General features: G+C 40.1%; 1 protein-coding gene across 3 annotated transcripts in view; it reads right to left on the minus strand.

The window, feature by feature from the left end:
* Window positions 1-20,772, minus strand: part of PPP2R5E (protein phosphatase 2 regulatory subunit B'epsilon) — a 170,914-nt gene that overhangs the window by 65,377 nt on the left and 84,765 nt on the right. For all 3 annotated transcript variants that reach the window (XM_055362003.2, XM_055362002.2, XM_055362004.2), the window contains one exon: window positions 14,342-14,538. In XM_055362003.2, coding sequence (XP_055217978.1) covers window positions 14,342-14,538 — 197 coding nt within the window. The remainder of the gene's footprint in view (window positions 1-14,341; window positions 14,539-20,772) is intronic.

The following is a 20,772-nucleotide window of genomic DNA, read 5'->3' on the forward strand; positions in this document are numbered from 1 at the left end:
TAGAGGGATGAGACTCACCTGGGATCACATAGTTCAGTAAGTGGCCAGACTGGGTCCTGGTCTGTTTTTTTTTTTTGTTTTTGTTTTTGTTTTTGTTTTTGTTTTTTGAGACGGAGTTTTGCTCTTGTTGCCCAGGCTAGAGTGCAATGGCATGATCTTGGCTCACAACAACCTCCACCTCCCAGGTTCAAGCCATTCTCCTGCCTCAGCCTCCACAGTAGCTGGGATTACAGGCATGCGCCACCACGCCTGGCTAATTTTGTATTTTTAGTAGAGACGGGGTTTCTCCGTGTTGGTCAGGCTGGTCTCGAACTCCGGACCTCAGGTGATCCACCCTCCTCGGCCTCCCAAAGTGCTGGGATTACAGGCGTGAGCCACCGCGCCCAGCCGGGTTCTGGTCTGTTTGTCTATGCCACTGACCCAGGAAGGACAGTAAAAAGGAAAAGAAGGCTGTACACACATAAGTGCTTCCAAGGATTAGGATGTCCATCATGGAGATGGAGGGATGTCTGAATCATCTAATTAACTCCCCTTGCTCTGAATCCAGGCTAACCAACCAACCTAAGGATTCCTTGGCAGCTCGCATAGCTTGCCTGCAGGGAGAGAAGGCACAGTTCAAATACACACAAACAGCTATCCACTGAGCAGTGCCCTTCTCACTCTGAATTCATACAATGGCACTTTCAATTTCCATATACGTTTTCTGTGGGTCCTACCAATTCAACACAAACAGGGCTGCAAGATGGGGCCCCTCTATGATGCACAGGTAAAGTATCGCCGCACCAATGTTACCACATAAGGAGCACCAACGGGCAGAGGAGCCTGATTTTTGGAACTTCTAAGGGTGGGGCAGAGAGAGAAGTGGAGTGGGAAAGCACATGAACTCAGGGGACTGCTATCTGGGTGGAAGAGAGAGAGGGGTGTTCTGAAATACACGGCCTTCCTCCTGGGCTCCTCCTCACCTCCTCAATCACTATTTACTTTTCCAGACTGGGAAGAAGTGGTAGGGTAGAGAGAAAAGTTGAGAAGCAGCGTTAACAATTCAAGAATAACACAAAGGGAGTGTAAAGCTATTATATAGGGCAGCAGAAGTGGTAGAAGAGAGGGAGTGAAGAAGAAACTGTTCTTAAGCAAAAGAAAAAAAGAACATTTAACCCCAGAGCATACTATGTGGTCTGGCCTTGTCAGAAGCAGCAAAATACAGGGAAGGGCTTAAATCAAAGGCTTTTTTACTTTTTTAGAAGAGCTCAATAAACAAACATAGCACAGAGGCAAGACTCCAACTTTTAGGGGTTTTAGTCCTCATTCCTATTGGAAAGAATAATTCCAGGAAAGCATTATGGCTTAGCATCTAAGAGCATGGGTTCTGGGCCGGGCGCAGTGGCTCACGCCCGTAATCCCAGCACTTTGGGAGGCCGAGGCAGGCGCATCATGAGCTCAGGGGATCGAGACCATCCTGGCTAACACGGTGAAACCCCGTCTCTACTAAAAAATACAAAAAAAAAAAAAAAAAATTAGCTGGGCGTGGTGGCAGGCACCTGTGGTCCCAGCTACTCGGGAGGCTGAGGCAGGAGAACGGCGTGAGCCCGGGAGGCGGAGCTTGCAGTGAGCCGAGATCGCGCCACTGCACTCCAGCCTGGGCAACAGAGCGAGACTCCGTCTCAAAAAAAAAAAAAAAGAAGAGTATGGGTTCTGGAACCAGATCACCAAGGTTCAAATCTCAATCACCCAGGTGAGTGGCTTTGGACAAGTTTCTTAACCTCTCTCTTCCTTTACCTTATCTACAAAATGGTATCTATTAGATACTACCTATGTCACAGGTGGTTCTCATTCAATGTGAAGATTGAATTAACTCATATATTGTTCCTGCAGATTTTTATGCAGGTAACAATAGAAGGCATACGGGTGCTGGCCATCTTCTTTCATTAGTACACACCTTTGTGAAAAGACTCTAAGGATTAAGTATATGGCCACAAGTCTAAATCATGTAACTTTACAACAACCTACCTAAATTCACACCATATAAAACAAAAAATCTGAACATTCAGACATGTATTTAAGATACTGAGTTCACTACCAAAAGCCTTCCCACAGAGAAATTCTAGCCCAAATGGTTTCACTGGTGAAATCATTCTAACAACTTCATTTTTCATCTTTAGTTACTGCCAGAAATGGGGGGACCCCGTTCCTTTCCAATCTTGTATTCTGCAAGTGAGCAGCATCCAGCATAGATATTTAGTGCACACAGGGTAAAATCGCGCTTAAACCATTTTTGAGTCACATGTACCTTTGAAAATTTAAGCAAAAGCAAGTTATTTTCTCCTATAAAAATACACAGAACACGGCAGGGCGCGGTGGCTCACGCCCGTAATCCCAGCACTTTGGGAGGCCGAGGCGGGCAGATCATGAGGTCAGGAGATTGAGACCATCCTGGCTAACATGGTGAAACACCGTCTCTACTAAAATACAAAAAATTACTCGGGCGTGGTGGCGGGCGCCGGTAGTCCCAGCTACTCGCTGAGGCAGGAGAATGGCATGAACCTGGGAGGTGGAGCTTGCAGTGAGCCAAGATCGCGCCACTGCACTCCAGCCTGGGCCACAGAGCAAGACTCCGTCTAAAAAAAAAAAAAAAATACACAGAGCACACAAAATTTTGCAGTTAACCTAAGAGGGTTCAGTGACCCCAAGAAATCCATCTATGGGCACCCCAAGCTGCTAAATCAATACTGTTAAATGAGCTTTAACTGGATTAGCACAGTTAAATTGTGGGAATTGAGGAAGTACAGACCAGTTTCCCTACCCTTTGAAAAATTACGAATGCTAACAAACTGTTCCTAACCTTGAGCAGTAAGTTCCTCCTGATTTCATTCTACAAATGTCTTTGGGAGATCTCATTATCATATCCTTAAATTTTTTCCTTTGTACCAAGGAATTCTTTAATTTCTAATCTAATTCTCAGGTCTTCTTTTACGCTTATCCTATCCTTCAAATTTCCCACCAGCTTCAGTTATTAAGTGTGCTTCTCAGATATCACTCAATTCTCTTCCATTATGTATAATTCTAATATTATAAACAGTCCACCCTCACCCACCCACCCCCCAATGGCTCTTTTGCTATTAATGCATATCTACAAATCTTATCTCCTTTGGATCTAAAGAGTCACCTCCAAGGCAAATTCTGGCCAGGATGTATACAGTAGTCCCCGTCTTATCTGTGGTTTGACTTCCCATGGTTTCAGTCACCCATGGAATAAGTACAATAAGACATTCTGAGAGAGAGACACAGAGAGAGAAGGAAGAGGGAGACCACATTTACCTAACTTTTACTACAGTATATTGTTATAACTATTCTATTTTACTGTTATTGTTAATCTCTTACAGTGACTAATTTATAAATTAAACTTTATCATAGGTATGTATGTATAGGGGAAAACATAGGATATACGTATGGGATTCAGTACTATCCACAGTTTCAGGCATCCCTGGGGGTCTTGGAACATATCCCCATGGTTAAGGGGGGACTATCATGGTTATATTCCTTATCAGATGCAGGAAGATGAAAAATGGAAATTTCATATTTCCCCCCGGCAGTTATCATTCCAAAGCTACTTTTAGATAGTTGTTCTTTTATTAAAAGAAACTCTCTGCCCTTCAGCTAATAATGTAGCGAGGTTAACCAAGCACTACTAAGAGTACATGTCGGCAGACTCTGAGAGATTTAATTGCAACTTCATAATTTTCTACAATGTCATATTATTGTATTAAGAGGCTAACCAGAGCTCTGGTTTCCAGTTAAATCAAAGAATGTATATAAAAAAAATAAAGCACTTAGATAACCAAGTGACAGGTTATAATTTGAGAGGAGGAAAAAACAAAGCTAGTAGTGGCCAAGAAACAACGTAACGAACTCAAAGAAAGACCTCAACAGCAAGGAAGGAAAAACCAGTGAATATATTTTATCTTAAAACTAAATTAACTTTGGAAAATTACATATTCTACCATTTGAGGTATAAGCAGAGATTGAGAATTGAAGCAGACTTTAAAACCAAGAAAAGCCAAGTCCTAGAGACAAAATAAAAATAATAACAGCAAATGATCAGTGTGACAAGGTTGAACACCTTTTGTAGGAGAGAAGTGACAGGATTTTACTCTAATGAAGACAGTACACCCAAGGTGCGAGCAATTATCTACAGCCGTCATCTCAACCTCTTGATTTTTTTAATCCACTCTTCAACCCACTAGCTCCCACCTGTACCACTGCACTGAAACAATGATTCACTGGTATCATCTAGAGTTCCATCATTGTTCTTTCCCTCCCCTGCCCTACTCCCATTCTGATAACTACCGATTTCCACCTCCTACTTTCCACATCTAGGTCTCCCATAAGAACCTCAACATTAACTCATCGAAAACCAACTCCTCAGCTTCCATCCAAAGCCTGCTCTCCCTACTCCCCAACAGCAGCACCACACCACAAACTACCCAACTGCCAAAGCTATCCGAGACTCCTTCCTCTCTCACACTCCAAGTTCACATAAATGCTAACAAGCAGCATCAATTTTACCTCCTAGGTGAATCTCAAATGCTCCTTTCCTCTCCTTCTCTACTTCCATGCCTGCAGTTCGCTTAGGCCCTCCACAATTTCTCCAATAAAACAGTCTCCTAATTGATGCCTCTCTGCCTTCAGTCTCAGCCTCCTCCAATCTCTCTGTCCCACTGTCACTGAAATACAAATCTGACCAGGTCACTCCGCCACACAGAACCTTTCAACACTTATCCATCCATTGTCTGTCAGGTTCTTTCAGACTCTGGCCCACATCCACATCTTCAGCTGCCACCATTCACCTCCTCCCACTCTCCAACACATATATACACATAACACTGTAACAACATAGCATGACTGTGTTTCCCTGTATATAACATGTGGTTTGTGAATTCCTTTGCATCACATAATTCTAAGTTCAGCCACATTCATCTTTTAATACGCTACTGAGGCTATAATCATTCTGTCAAGCCTTCCTTAACCACCCTTCTATCTACCTTCACGTCCCTTTACTCCTTCCTTGCCTTGTACAGACTTTATTACTATATATATGACATTATCTTGTTACTGTTCGCATGAGTATTCCCTCTACCAGATTGTGAGCTCACTGGCAAAGTGAAGCCCTGTCTTTTTTATTAGCAAAATGTAAAAGTGTGACACTGAGTCATTTAAATAAACATTAAGAATTAACTAAAACAATGTCTTCACCCATGAGATTCCATCTCACATTTGAAGTATCCCCAAAAAAAAATTTTCGAGAAAAAAAAAAGATGTGCAAATATAAACAATATAAAATACACAGAGTTCAAGCTCAGGTAAATAAAAATTTACACAAGGTGATTTGGAAAGCCAGAAATTCTAAGAAATCTTTCAAATGGATACATAACAACAAAACCAAAAAGGCATTAGCATAATGTGGTTAAAAAAAATATGCCTCAGGGACAGACACCTGACACTTGAGATGATGTGAAGCAGAATGGAGCAAAGCCTAAAGGAGCTGGAAGTCCTGATTCTCATTTTTTCATCAGATATGATTCCAGGAGACCCCAAGAGAAATACATGACACAAACCACTTTCTGAAGGAACTACTTTGCACAATGGCCTGTAAACTTTAAGAAAGGCGTAATCCATTCAAAATTTCTTAGACTGTGTTGATCAAAAGAGGTGTTAGTTTTCAGAAATGGAAAGATGTAAGGGATTCATCATCAACTCCCTCTACTTATAACAGAAGAAACTGAGGCTTAGTGAGAAAATTACTTACCCAAGTTCTTACCACTAGTTAAGTGGAAGATGAGAAATGAAGACAGTGGCTTCCATGTTCTCTGTCTGGGACTCTTTATGGGCTATTTTGCTTTACAGGCATACCTCACATACATTATAGGATCAGTTCCAGGCCATCACAATAAAGCAAATATCTCAATAAAGTAGTCACACACATTTTTGGTTTCCTGGTGCATGTAAAAGTTGTGTTTACGATACACCGTAGTCTATAAAGTGCACAATAGCTTTATGTCTAAAAAACAAAAATGGACATACCTTAATTTAAAAATACTTTATTGCTAAAAGATGCTAACAATCATCTGAGCCTTTAGCGAGTTGTAATCTTTTTTGCTGGTGGAGGGTCTTGCCTTCATGTTGATGGCTGCTGACTCATCATAGCGGTGGTAGCTGAAGGCTGAGGTGGCTTTGGCACTTTCTTAAAATAAGATGACAATGAGGCCAGGTGTGGTGGTCTCACGCCTGTAATCCCAGCACTTTGGGAAGCCGAGGCGGGCAGATCACAGGGTCAGGAGTTCAAGACCAGCCTGGCCAACATGGTGAAACCCCATCTCTACTAAAATACAAAAATTAGCTAAGCGTGGTGGTGAGCGCCTGTAATCCCAGCTATTCGGGAGGCTGAGGCAGAAGAATCACTTGAACCCAGGAGGCGGAGGTTGCAGTGAGCGGAGATTGTGCCACTGCACTCCAGCCTGGGCAACAGAGTGAGACTCCGTCTCAAAAAAAAAAAGACAATGAAGTTTGTGGCTTCGATTGACTCTTCCTTTCATGAAAGATTTCTCTGTAGCATGTGATGCTGTCTGATAGCATTTTATCCACAATGGAACTTCTTTTCAAATTGGAGTCAATCCTCCCAAACCCTGCCACTGCTTGATCAACTAAGTTTATATAATGTTCTAAATCCTTTGTTGTCATTTCAACAATGTTCACAACATTTTCAGGAGTTGATTCCCTCTCAAGAAACCACTTTCTTTGCTCATCCATAAGAAGCAGCTCCTCATTTGTTGAAGTTTGATCATGAGATTGCAGCAATTCAGTCAAATCTTCAGGCTCTACTTCTCATTCTAGTTATCTTGCTATTCCCATCACATCTGCAGCTACTCTCTCTATTGAAGTCGAACCTCTCAAGGTCATCCATGAGGGTTGGAATCAACCCCTTCCAAACTCCTGTTAATGCTGATATTTCAACTTCCTCCTGTGAATCACAAATGTTCTAAATGGCATCTAGAATGGTGAATCCTTTTCAGAAGGTTTTCGATTTGTTTTGCCCAGATCCATCAGAGGAATTACTATCTATGGCAGCTACAGCCTTAAGAAATGAATTTCTTAAATAATAAGACTTGAAAATCAAAATTACTCCTTGACCCATGAGCTGAAGATTGGATGGTATGTCAGCAGGCATGAAAACAACATTCGGCCGGGCACGGTGGCTCACGCCTGTAATTCCAGCACTTTGGGAGGCCGAGGCGGGCGGACCACGAGATCAGGAGATCAAGATCATCCTGGCTAACATGGTGAAACCCCGTCTCTACTAAAAATACAAAAAATTAGCCGGGCGCAGTGGCAGGCGCCTGTAGTCTCAGCTACTCGGGAGGCTGAGGCAGGAGAATGGCGTGAACCCAGGAGGCAGAGCTTGCAGTGAGCCGAGATAGAGCCACTGCACTCCAGCCTGGGGGACAGAGTGAGACTCCATCTCAAAAAAAAAAGAAAACAACATTCATCTCCTTGTATATATCCATTAGAGCTCTTGGGTAACCAGGTGGACAGTCAATGAGTAGTAATACTTTGGGGGAAAAGAAAAACAAAACGTTTTTCTAAGCAGTGGGCCTCAACAGTGAATTCAGAATATTTGGTGGACGATGTATAAACAGAAGTGTTGTCATCTAGGCCTTGCTGTTCCATTTACAGAGCATAGGCAGGGTGGATTTAGCATGGTTGTTAGACACCCTAAGATTTTCAGAATGGTAAATGAGCACTGGCTTCAACTTAAGTCACCAGTGGCATTAGTTCCTAACAAGAGAGTCAGCCTGGCCCAAGCTTTGGCACTGATTTCTCCTCTGCAGCTGTAAAAGTCACAGATGGTAACATCTTCTAATAGATGGTTGTTTCATCTACATTGAAACTCTGTTGTTTGGTGTAGCCACCTTCATCAATGTCTCAGCTAAGTCTTCTGGACAACTTGCTGCAGCTTCAGCTTCTACAACAGCATTTAGTGCTTCACCTTGCACTTTTATGTTAGAGAGATGGCTATTTTCCTTAAACCTCATAAGCCAACCAACCTCTGTTACTGTCCAGCTTTTCTTCTGCAGCTTCCTCAACTCTCTCAGCCTTTATACAACTGAAGAGAGCCAAGGCCTTGCTCTGGGTTAGGCTTTGGCATAAGGAATGTTGTGGCTGGTTTGATATTCTATCCAGACCACTGAAACTTTCTCAATTATCAGCAATAAGGTTGTTTTACTTTCTTATCATTCACGTGTTTACTGGAGTAGTAGTTTTAATTTCCTTCAAGAACTTTAAATTCACAACTTGTCTAATTGTCTGATGCAAGAGGCCTAGCTTTCGGTCTGTTTCAGCTTTTGACATGCCTTCCTCACTAAGCTAAATCACTTCTAGCTTTTGATTTAAAATGAGAGACATGTGACTCTTCCTTTCATTGGAACACTTAAAGGCCATTATAGGGTTATTAATTGGCCTAATTTCAATACTGTTGTGTCTCGGGGAATAGGGAGGCCTGAGAAGAGGGACAGAGGCTGAGGAACAACCGCTCAGCAGAGCAGTCAGAACACATACAACATTTATCGATTAAGTTTGCTGTAGGGGCACATTTCATGGTGTCCCAAAGCAATTAAAATAGTAACTTCAGGTCGGGCACGGTGGCTCATGCCAGTAATCCCAGCACTTTGGGAGGCCAAGGCGGGTGGATCACAAGGTCAGGAGATAGACACCATCCTGGCTAACATGGTGAAACCCTGTCTCTACTAAAAATACAAAAAATTAGCCAGGCGTGGTGGCGGGCGCCTGTAGTCCCAGCTACTCAGGAGGCTGAGGCAGGAGACTGGTGTGAACCCCGGAGGCAGAGCTTGCAATGAGCCGAGACAGAGCCACTGCACTCCAGCCTGGGCGACACAGTGGGACTCCATCTCAAAAATAAATAAATAAATAAATAAATAAATTTAAAAAAGTAACTTCAAAGATCTCTCATCATGGATCACTATAACAGATATAGTAACAATGCAAAGGTTTGCAATATTGCAAGAATTATCAATATGTGACACAAAGATATGAAAGGGGCATATGCTGTTGGAAAAAATGGCACCAACAGTTTTGTTCCACACAAGGTTGCCGCAAACCTTCAATTTGTTTGGGCACAGTGGCTCACGCCTGTAATCCCAGCACTTTGGGAGGCTGAGGCGGGTAGATCATGAGGTCAGAAGTTCGAGACTAGCCTGACCAACATGGTGAAACCCTGTCTCTACTAAAAATACAAAAATTAGCCAGGCGTGGTGGCTCCTGTGTATAATGCCAGCTACTCAGGAGGCTGAGGCAGGAGAATTGCTTAAACCTGGGAGGTGGGAGGTTGCAGTGAGCCAAGATCGTGCCATCGCACTCCAGCCTGGGTGACAGAGCAAGACTTCGTCAAAAAAAAAAAAAAAAAGTAACCCCCAATATCTATGAAGTGCAATAAAACGAGGTGTGTATGTGATTTGTTTATACCCATAAGAGCTGCTTTGCTTTCCCAATTCTAGAAGTCTGTAGGTGGTATCCAGACTTCATTTAATTGTTTAAAATGGTTTCCACAACACATAGATTACTTTTATCTCTTACTCTTTTCTTCCCCTAACAGGAATACCAGTTCTCAAAGTACAAGTCCCATCAAGTTGGATCAAAAGCTCTCAGTACTAATGCTGATACTGTAACATGCCATTATACATCATTACTCATCCTGGTTTGCAAAACCCATCTATCGCTTCATTAGTATTTCATAAAAAACACTATCATTTCCCTCACTAATTCTAGTGAAGTGATTTTGTTTTACAGTAACACGAAAGAGAAATCAGCGGGGACAGTGATTACCCAACAGGCAGGATCATCTTGGAATTAGAGAACTTAAGAACCACTGTGGCAATGGAATAAAACACATCTCAGTGATGGAGTATTTTAAGTACAAAGAGGTAACAGTAGGTTCCACCAATGATTGTAAAATCAAGTATCTAATAAAATCATTGAAATGTAAAAAGAGTATTTACTGAATACTTGCCACATGTTAGAGACTGTTCTAAAACTTTTACAAATATTGTCGCTAGTCCTCACAAAATCCCCCAAAGGCAGGTATTACACAAATTAGGAAAGTGACCAGCACCAGGATGTATATATACAATGGGCTTAGAGGGAATGAGGGCACCAAGTGGGATGTGGTTCCAGTTTTCCTTACAGAACAGTAAGCACATGTTCTCTGGACTGTATATGTATGTATGGTGTTGAGTACCCTGATATGCAAACAAAAGCACAAGCATGTTACTTAGGTGGAATATTTATGGAGGGATTGGGAAAACTATGGCTACCCTCCCACCTCCCATGTACCTCTTAGCACCACACAAAAATGGAGGACCCCAAAGTTAAAGTAACTTGCTCACATTGATGTAGAAAGTATGGCCAGAGCTGGCATTTGAACCCAGGTCTATATGGTTCCAAAGCCTTGTCTTTTCTTTTCTTTTCCTTTTTTTTTTTTTTGAGATGGAGTCTTGCTCTGTCACCCAGGCAGGAGTACAGTGGCACAATCTCAGCTCACCGCAACCTCCACCACCCAGGTTCAAGCGATTCTCCTGCCTCAGCCTCCCAAGTAGCTGGGATTACAGGCATGTGCCACCACGCCAGGCTAATTTTTGTATTTTTAGTACAGATGGGCTTTCACCATGTTGGACAGGCTAGTCTCAAACTCCTGGCCTCAAGTGATCCACGCGTCTCAGCCTCCCAAAGTGCTAGGATTACAGGCGTGAGCCACCGGCGCCCAGCGCCTTGTCTCTTTCTACTCTATCATAATATCCCCTTTCTGTAAATGCTCCAGAGTGTCTAAGTACCGTATATAATTAGTAGCTAACAATTTCAGAAATCACCAAATATGAAAAATAAGTTATACTTCTAAGAAGCCGAAACTACCATCTAAAATTTTCTAATGCCCTAGAACAGCATGTACACTAACAGACTCAATGCCTCCTAAGATAAAGCTCCAGTGTATTTTAAAACACATACAAATGATAGGAGTCTCTTTTTTTGGCTGGAGAATGGGGAGGAAAAGAGGGAGAAAACGGTCTCCCTTAGGAGACCAAAGCTGGTTTAAGACCAAGCTGGTCCATATGGATGACAGAATTTTTGGATTATGCTAAACACTCAGTTTAAAATCTGGGTATAATCCAATGACATCCAATATCTTAATCATAATTTGAGAGACTGAAATGCCTACATTTTAAGGAGGAATTCATTCATTCAACAAATTTCAAGAAGACCTGGACTAGGTAGGAGGTATTATGGATGCCACAGATATGTGCAGGACACAGTTCCTTCTTAGGAGTGCTTACACCTAATTAGAAAAATCAGATAAATATGTGAAAAGACAAAAAAAAAAAAAAAAAGGAGCAAATGAACAAATTCCCAAAATGGTGAGTTGCCAAGAAGCAGAGGAACTGAAGGAAGGAAAAAGCACTGTGTTTTTTCAGGAAAACAATAGTAGCACTTTAATTCAGCCCTTGAAGGGAAAATGAGAATTAGAACTAGAGGTGAGGGAGTGGGGAATACGTGAAAGTCCAGAAACAAGGAAATAAAGGCTATTTAAATCAAATCAATACCAAATGCTGGTGAGGATGTGGAGCAGCAGAAATTCTCATTCACTCCTGGTAGGAATGCAAAATAGTACCACTACCCTGGAAGATAGTTTGGCAGTTTCTTATAAAACTAAACATACTCATTACTTATAACAAGTAATAAAAGTAAATGCAAATTTAAAAAAAAACTAAACATACTCTTACCATACAATACATACAGCAATTACACTCCTTGGTATTTACCCAAAGGAGCTGAAATCTTATGTTCATAAAAAAAACTTGTACACGGATATTTATATTAGCTTTATTCATAATTGCCAAAATTAGGAAGCAACTAAAATGTCCTTCAGTAGGTGAATGGATAAACTATTGTACATCCAACCAATAAAATGTTATTCAACACTAAAATTAATGAGCTATCAAGTCTTGAAAAGACATGAAGGAAACTTAAGTGCATATAACTAAGTCAAAGAAGCCCATCTGAAAAGAGTACATGCTGTATGATTCCAACTATATGACAGTCTGGAAAAAGCAAAATTATGGACACAGTAAAAAGATCAGTGGTTGCCAGGGAGTTGAAGGTGGTGGGTGATGAAGAAGTGGAGCACAGAGGATTTTCAGGGCAGCGATGTATGGTATGTATGGTACAATAATGGTGGATACATGTCATTACACATTTGTCTAAACTCAGAATGTCCAACACCAAGAATAAGCCCTAATGTGAACTCTGAATTCTGGGTGATAATGATGCGTCAATGTAGGATCACCAATTGTAACAAATGTACTGCTCTGGTGGGAGTGAGGGGGGAGGTGGTGATAATGGGGGAGGCTGTGCTTGTGCAGGGACAGGGGCATATGAGAAATCTCTGTACTTTCTGTGCTGTGAACCTAAAACTGCTCTTAAAAAATTAAATTTTCAAAAATAAATAAATATACAGATGTCCTCATACAAAGGCAAACTGATGTGTGTATAAGGATATTCATAGAGTACTGCTTAAATATGGTACATTCACACAATAAATATTATGCAGCTATAAAAAGAATATGGCAACTTTATATGTACTGAAATATATACTGCTAAGTGAAAAAAGCAAGGTACAGAAAATACATAGTGTGCCACCATTTGTGTGCTTACAAAAAAAAATATTTATACATATGTTTGCATATACTTATATATTCATGAACTATCCATGGGAAGATACAGAAGAAAGTCATAACCGATACCTCTGTTGGCTGATGATACAGGTAGGCTAAAACCAGGGACTGTGCTCTGCAGAAGGCAGGTAGACTAGAGAAGATCCTCTGCATCCCATTAAGAGGTTTAGATAGCATGCAAACTCAAGAGCAAGGTTTCTCAACAGTGGCACTTGTGACATTTGGGGCCAGATAATTCTTTATTGTGGGGTCCACCCTGTACATTGTAAAATGTTTAGCAGTATCTCTGGCCTCTCCCACTAGATGCTGGTAGTACTCTCCTCCCACATCTTGTTGTGACTACCAAAAATGTCTCTAGACACTGACAAATGTCCCCTGTAAGGTAAAATCACACCTGGTTGAGAAGCACTGCTCAAGAGCCACACGGTCATCTTTAACCTACAAAACATTCTAGTGCTACATTCCTGTAAATTAACAACAAATCCAATATACATTCAGATATAGAACTGAGGAATATATTGGGCATCGTTTTCAGATGACCTTCATATTTCAGTCACAGTCTCACGCTGAGATCATTCAAGTGCCTTTGCAAATCTGAACTATCATTTTTAAACATATCTACTCCATCACGAAAAGTCTCTTTTCTGCATTGGTTGAATACAAATGATAAGGAACTAAATACAAAAGCCAGGCAGATGTTCAGCAGTACAGAGAGTGTGCCAGATCCTGCAATGGACTCCTCAACGATGCACTGACCTTAGGGATCTCTGAGGCTATTTCACCAGTCAGTAGACCAGCTTCCCCAACCTGCAAAGCCCATCCCCAAACAGCATGCACTCTCCAGCTCCAAGATCTTCTGGGATGCCAAGAAAGGCAACTCTCCCACAGAAATCTATCAGAAAACCATATTTTGGCTCAGCTTTTGAAAACCTAAAATAATTGTTCACACAATAAGAACGTAATTACTGACATTATGTTAATAATGTTTTTCCTCATAACTCCTTATGACCACACAAAATCTAAGACACTATTCAAAAATCATAAAAGGTATCAACCCTGACTTCAAGGAGATTATAAAGAGAAGCGTTAGTTATAAAGCCCAAGAGAGGCCTTAACTAGATTCTACAAATCACAATTTTATTAAGCATTAAGCCATTTCTAATATACCACAATGAATAAGATTAAAAAAAAAAAAGACATCCAACAGGCTTGAATATTTTTCAAACACGGATCTAAGACTTTTGTTATTTTCCTGTGTCTTTTCTTTTGCCAAAGCCAGAAATCCAGTAATACCCTGGCAATCTTGGCTTCATATTCTGAAGTCATTGATTGCTTCAGCACTGTCGTAGTTAAAGTTCTGGATTTCGTTCTCATGAAATCATGCTCTTCAAATTCTAGCACTGTGCCGACTACATTTGCTTAGCTCTCCAAAGGTTGGCTCTCATTTGTGGAGTTCACCTCCAATGACCTCACTCTTGCAATATATACACCTGTGAGTCACTATGGAAGATGCTTAAAAGTGTCCGCGGAGAAAAAAAGAAACTCACCATTCTAACTACTTCAGGGTAAGTCTGCTCTGTCAAACAGCCTCTGCTTATTGTAATGTAGTCCACCAGTTCATTAAGAGTGGAGCGCTTGTATTCTTTCATTTTAAGATCAGATAGCGTGTCCATGAAGTCAAAAATGACACAGCACTGCTGAAGTTTCTTTAGGAACAGTTCAGGCTGCTCTGAGGATGGAACGTCTAAGAAAAAAAAAGGAAATGGTGTAAGTCTGTCATCAATTTCCAGGTAACAGGAATTCTCTGTGAAAGTTACTTCAAAGGCAAGCTAAAAAAAATAATTCACATGACAACAGTGTTCTTTTTCACAGTTACACATGGGTGGGAGGGGATACCGTATCTACTACTTCAGAGACCTTGTCTTTGAAAACTACATTGTACCAACAAAATTGACTGTATTTGCTATTCCACAACCAAGGATTGACCAAAATCCCAAAAGACTTTAGAAGGTTGAAGCAAATTGTAACCAAAAACACCCCAATGTCAATACCTTTAAATCTAAAAACACTGAAAAAGGTCAAACTTTCCCTTATAAGAAAGCTTTCGCTGTGGTTTAAATTAGTTCTACTAAAAAATTTCAAAGCAGAAATGTCAGTTGATTTATTTTAATTTCATGCTGACATCCTTGGTATTTAAAGCTATTGTTGTGTGTTTATATTTTTTTGTTTTGTTTTGGCTTGATCTGTATGAAGTTTCTTTCTGAAAGAAACCTGAAAAATCTACTAAATGAAACAATACCAACTCTCTCAAAAAGAGCATACCAGTAATAGGAAAATAAGAGTAAATGCCATATAAATCTACATTCTCTTTTTACCCATCTTCTTGTACTGTGAGAGAAAACCACTAACATCTTATATTAATATGTTCCCAGAATGGACATCTGCTCTTTTCCCGCAAACAGCAGGTCAGACATTTGGCTTGGCGTTGTTTCTAAAAAATATGTAGAAATTTTAGGTTAGTTGAAATTCCTCAGCTAGAAAGGAGCCTGATCTACAGTTGGACTTCAAATATACCGACTAAGCTGTAGACAGCCTATCCCCCTCCTATCTTCTTTCCAATATTTCATTCCCCCAAACTGGAGCTTCCCTGGAGAAGCAATGAAAATTATAACCAGGGTAGGCTCTGCTGCCTTCATCCAAGGTGATTAGCTCATTAATCCTCAGAACATCCTTAGAAAGAAGCAGGTGGCATTATTCTTCTCCATTTTTCACACACACACAAAATAGAGACAATCATTGAGGTCCCACAATGAATGGGTTACAGAGCTGGGCAAAGTGCCCAGGTCTCTAACCACACTCCCATGTTCCTTTTGTACTAAGCAAGAAGGACCTTAACAGTGTGTAGTCACTTGCAGTCATCCTCAGTTGCCAGCCTTCTGGTAAATGCTTTACAATGGCCTCCTGGCTTGGGCTGCCTGCTCCCTGGAGAGGAGGGCGACAGCATACAGCACCCCCCTTACAGCCACCAGCAGCAGGAAGTGAAGGCCAGCCTCATTTTCACAGGACCCACCAGGCTCCTCTCTACAACCTTCTACCCCACCTTACACCCCACAACCCAAATGCCAGCATAGCTACCTGGGACCTCACAGGCAATTCTCGCAAAACACTGCCAGTTAAGTAAACCTAGATGAGAGTGGATAGGACACCTAAATACATAGACTTTCTCTACCAGACATTAGAGAACAAGAAGCAGTCCATATCTTTGAATGTAGAGCATCACTGCTACTCTCAGCAAAAACAAGTATTGAATTTAGAAATTATTAACCAGTGAGTTTCCCTTCCCCCATCACTCCTAGTCCCCAAAAGCACAATGTGTCTTGCAGTCATGATATAGGTCTTATCCTATGCCCCCCTGGATTTAATCGGTTTTAAAATATTTAGCCTTAGACTATAAGAACTAAATTCAGTCAGACCAAACTCTCTAAGTGCTACCTGCTTTGGGCGTTTAAAATAAATAAATAAAAATGAAATAAGGCTGCTTATGAGCATGACTATATCCTTAACCAATGACTAATTCATGCACAGGACCATCACAGTTAATTACTAAAATCTTTCGAGACTGAAATCAGACCCCAGACCTGGCAGCTGAATGGGAATACTGATGCTGCAAAGGGGGCAAGAAAAAGCTTTTTTTTTTTTAATTTGAGATGAAGTCTTGTTCAAGCAATTCTCCTGCCTCAGCCTCCTGAGTAGCTGGGCTTTACAGGCACCCACCACCACACCCAGCTAATTTTTGTATTTTTTGTAAAGACAGGGTTTTGCCATGTTGGCCAGGCTGGTCTCAAACTCCTGACCTCAGGTGATCTGCCCACCTCGGCCTCCCAAAGTGTTGGGATTACAGGCATGAGCCACCACCCTGGCCAAGAAAAAGCTTATTAATGTAACATTCGTTACAGGTCAAAATCTTTAGGGAAATTTTAATTAATTCAATTTTTGATATAGTGATTTTAATAAAGTCTAAAAATCAAACTATCTACATGGTGAACTACTTAACATAGCATATATAACTTATAAAAGCATCGATGAATTGTAGCCTTTCCTCCTAAAGTACATCATCATTTAAGCAGTGACAACAACAATTAACATTTGTGGTCACTGCAATAGTACTCAAGAGATTCATATACTTAGCAGTTCAAAAAATTCAGGCAGTTAACACTTAGTCCTATTTTTTAATGTTAGGCAGTTGAAATTTATCCTTTATTTGTGCACAGTGATATAATGTCATAGACAAATGTGAAACAGGCTATCCCCTGTCCAGTGGAATAAGGATAATAACTTACATTTATTGAATATATTGGGTACATTTATTGGGCACTTTATCTAAGCACTTATACATATTATATCTCCTTTAATCCCTTCAATGGCCTTCTGCAGTAGGCACTATTTCTAACTTAACAAATGAGTAAACCAAAACACAGAGTCAGTGACTTGCCCATAGTCACACAGTTAATAAGCAGTGGAGACAGGATTCAAACCCAAGTGGATTGGCTCCAAAGCCTGGACCCTTCACCACTGTGCAATGCAACACGAAACACAGTGAAAGACCTGAGTGATACCCTATTCCAGAACACAGGGTGTGTGCAAACACAGAAGAGGAGGAAGAAAGCAGACAAAATGAACAAATGACTCCCCATTCATAAAGTATCATGCTAAACCCCTTCTCTATCTCCCCTCTAGCCCATGCCCCAAGAATTAACACAGAGCAAAAGCTGCGATTTGTCCTTTATCATAAACTAAATTCTTTCTAAAATGACCTACCTTCATTAAATTAAAAAACTTGCACAGTCAAGATGAACCAAAAGGGGGTTCTTAAAGAGACAATCCCTTTATGGTAACAATTTAGGAAAGTTTTATACATGTTGAAGGATGACCAGTCCAAACAAGAGGTTCTTCATATAATGTCTGGGCCTCAGACTGTCCCATATAGCTAATACTGCTCCCAATCTCCTCTCTCATCTACCTAGTCCCAGGTGGATGTGAAAAGGTAGAATGTGAGAAGGCAGGACAGGCCAGAGATCAGAGAAGGAACAATCTCTGAGTAGTCCAGAAGGTTTCCACTATATAAGAAAAGTTTAGTGTCTATGTAAGCAGTCCCTGAAGTAGATCCAAATATTCTTTTTAAAGAAACATTTATTAAAAGGATCACTTAAGAAGCCACAAAGAGAATCTCATAAAAAACAAAAAGATATCATAAAGGCAATGAATTCTGACCACAATACAGGAACACTAGATTTTAACAACTCAAAGCTACCCACCTCCAAAATCCAAGTCACCTGGAAATCTAAAAACTTCGGAAGTCAAGACTGAAGAAAAAAACAAATTATAGTCATTAAGAAATAAATGTGAATTAGGAAAATTAAAGGTCATCTTAGAATCCCAAAGCAGACCAGGCAGTGGATGCTTCTGTCATCTATCTTCCAGTGAAAACCTCTGGCCAGCAGAGGCCATCCCTGCTCCCAGGAAAGGGATCCCACAGAAGCACGGCCATAAATAATGAGCAATCAATAAGCGGTTATGTAATACCGTGAAGGTCACTGGCACAATGACTCCTCCATCCAAGGTTGTATGTGTTCAAAAGAGAGAATAATTGATCCCATTATCACAGCTTGGTAAGATCCCATAAGGTCAGATTCCACTGCTCTAGAAGAATTCTTAAAATTAAGTTGGTTTCCAGAATATGTTTCTCCACCAAGAAAAGAATGCAATGACCAGCTAAACTGTACTTCTCACTGTACTGTACTTCTCTTTACTTTTTAGCAGTAGTCATTCTCCCCCTTATGTCTTTATATCACCGTCTTCCAGTATCCACCTATCAATTTTCATCAATAAGCAGGGGAAAATGACTACGCCTACCTCCAAGGTGTTCATTACATCTGAATATTTTTTAAATTTACGAGTGTGACATGCAATGGGAAAATGGACATAAAATTCAACACAGAGTGAGGATGCAATCTCAGATTAAGACAAAGATTCTCTTTGTATCTAAAGAAGTCAACAGGATCTATATACAGTTTAGCTCTTGCTGGGGGGCACTCCCCTCACCCTAATCATGATTTAAAGGGAAGGTTGTTTACAATTTGCAGAAGCAGCTCATTCTTCCCTATTAGTCCACTTCCATCATTCCACCCTATCTAATGTTTGGGGCACATAATCATGGATCCAATATCACCTCACATTTTCTTCAGGCCTGCCTCATTCAGCACTTTGCAAAGCAAAAAGTAACAAGGGTAGAAGAAATAAAATATGTGCCCGGTCTCTTGAGTTTGGTACTCTGGGACTCCAATCAACAAAAGTTGTTAAAAATCAGAACGTTAAATTCACATTTGCAAATATGCCAGCCAAGTAAATAAAGGAGGCCTACATCATTATATGTATTACCCATCATATCATAAAAATAAGGTAAATTGCTTTTAAAAAATAAGTTAATAAAGAAAAAGTGGACTGGTAAATTATTTACACATAAACTATTGAAATGTATGTGGAAATAGAGTGAATAAGTATTTCTATAAAATGTTCATATGTTTGCATTGGAAGCTAAACTATAACATTGCTTGAGCTCCTAATGAACAATATTTATAATATCATTCAATGAATATCTATAAATTATATTTATATTTCCATTCAAAAGATCTAAAATAAAATTCTTCTAAATTAACAATACTTTTTACCTGAAAATGTCCTAAGGTATTACTCACTTAGCCCTTTTACTTCTATTTCTCCAACTTTCACAAAAAATAACAGGACCAGCACACAATGAGAATAGTAAGTATGGCCTCTGATCCCATAGAACTTTCTCTTAAGATGTACAAATCCTCATCCATGTATACTCTGTCCTTCACGGGCAACTCTCCATAAACTTCAACAAAATCACTGAGAATTTTACTTGCATAAGACATATGAGTCTATATTTACAGAAAACTAATAGTGTCTCATAGTTCTAAGAAGATGCTTAATACTAAAACATTAACATAAATAAAACATTATTAAGCAGATTGAGCCGTGATAGACTGAAGCTAGGTACACCAGCATATGCGGTAAAATGCCTAATTACCTGCCCATGTAGTCTGTCCAAATCATTGCCATCAATTTTACCTCTAGCTTTTCATAGCACATATTTCAAGAAACCTAGAAATAATCCTATTTTATTAGTAGAACTAAGCTTCCATTACAGGAATTGCTTTTGACACCAGTAAATCACAGATATAACCAACAATATTTCCTCAAAACGAGGAGACAACTATAAGCCTTTATAATAAATCAAATAATAGACTTCATGTCCTATGAACTGGAGCCAAATATAACATGTTGATTACACAGGATATTTCAATGCACATAAGCAAATAAAAAACTAACCCACAACCAATCTGTTAACTAAAATAAGCATTAAATACTTGACCAATCCAATTACTTTATTATTGTATTCAAAGAAGTGAGTTCAAAGATGTTTGTTGTTGATGATGGTGGTGATGATGGTGGTGGTGGTGATGTGATATTTCACTGCTAAGCATTTGTATTTTATAAAAGTGACTCCAGTGATTTCAGTATGTCGCTACGGTTAAAAACCACTGTTTTTAAAGTAAGCACTCTAAAATCCTTCTTTCATCCCCTCCTCCTTTGAAATTCTTTCTCTCCATTATTTAAAGCTAGCAGTGAAAACTTTTAGTTTCCAAGCTAAGGAAGGTCCCCGGAAACATTTACAACAGTGAAAGCATTCTTTCTTGGCCTTGGCTATAATAGGTGAATGTGGAGTTGGCTGCTTTTAGAAATCTTGCCAATCTGTTAGGGAGCTTGAGAAACACTTTGCTGATTATTAGCATACACGTTTTTTAAAGGTTCAAAACATGTGTCATAGAATGACTAGCACAGATAGAATACTGTCAAAAGGATGAGATGAAGGTGTGGGTATTGACTGAAATTT

The sequence above is a fragment of the Gorilla gorilla genome, chromosome 15 (genome assembly GCF_029281585.2).
Source record: "Gorilla gorilla gorilla isolate KB3781 chromosome 15, NHGRI_mGorGor1-v2.1_pri, whole genome shotgun sequence".
NCBI lineage: Eukaryota > Metazoa > Chordata > Mammalia > Primates > Hominidae > Gorilla > Gorilla gorilla.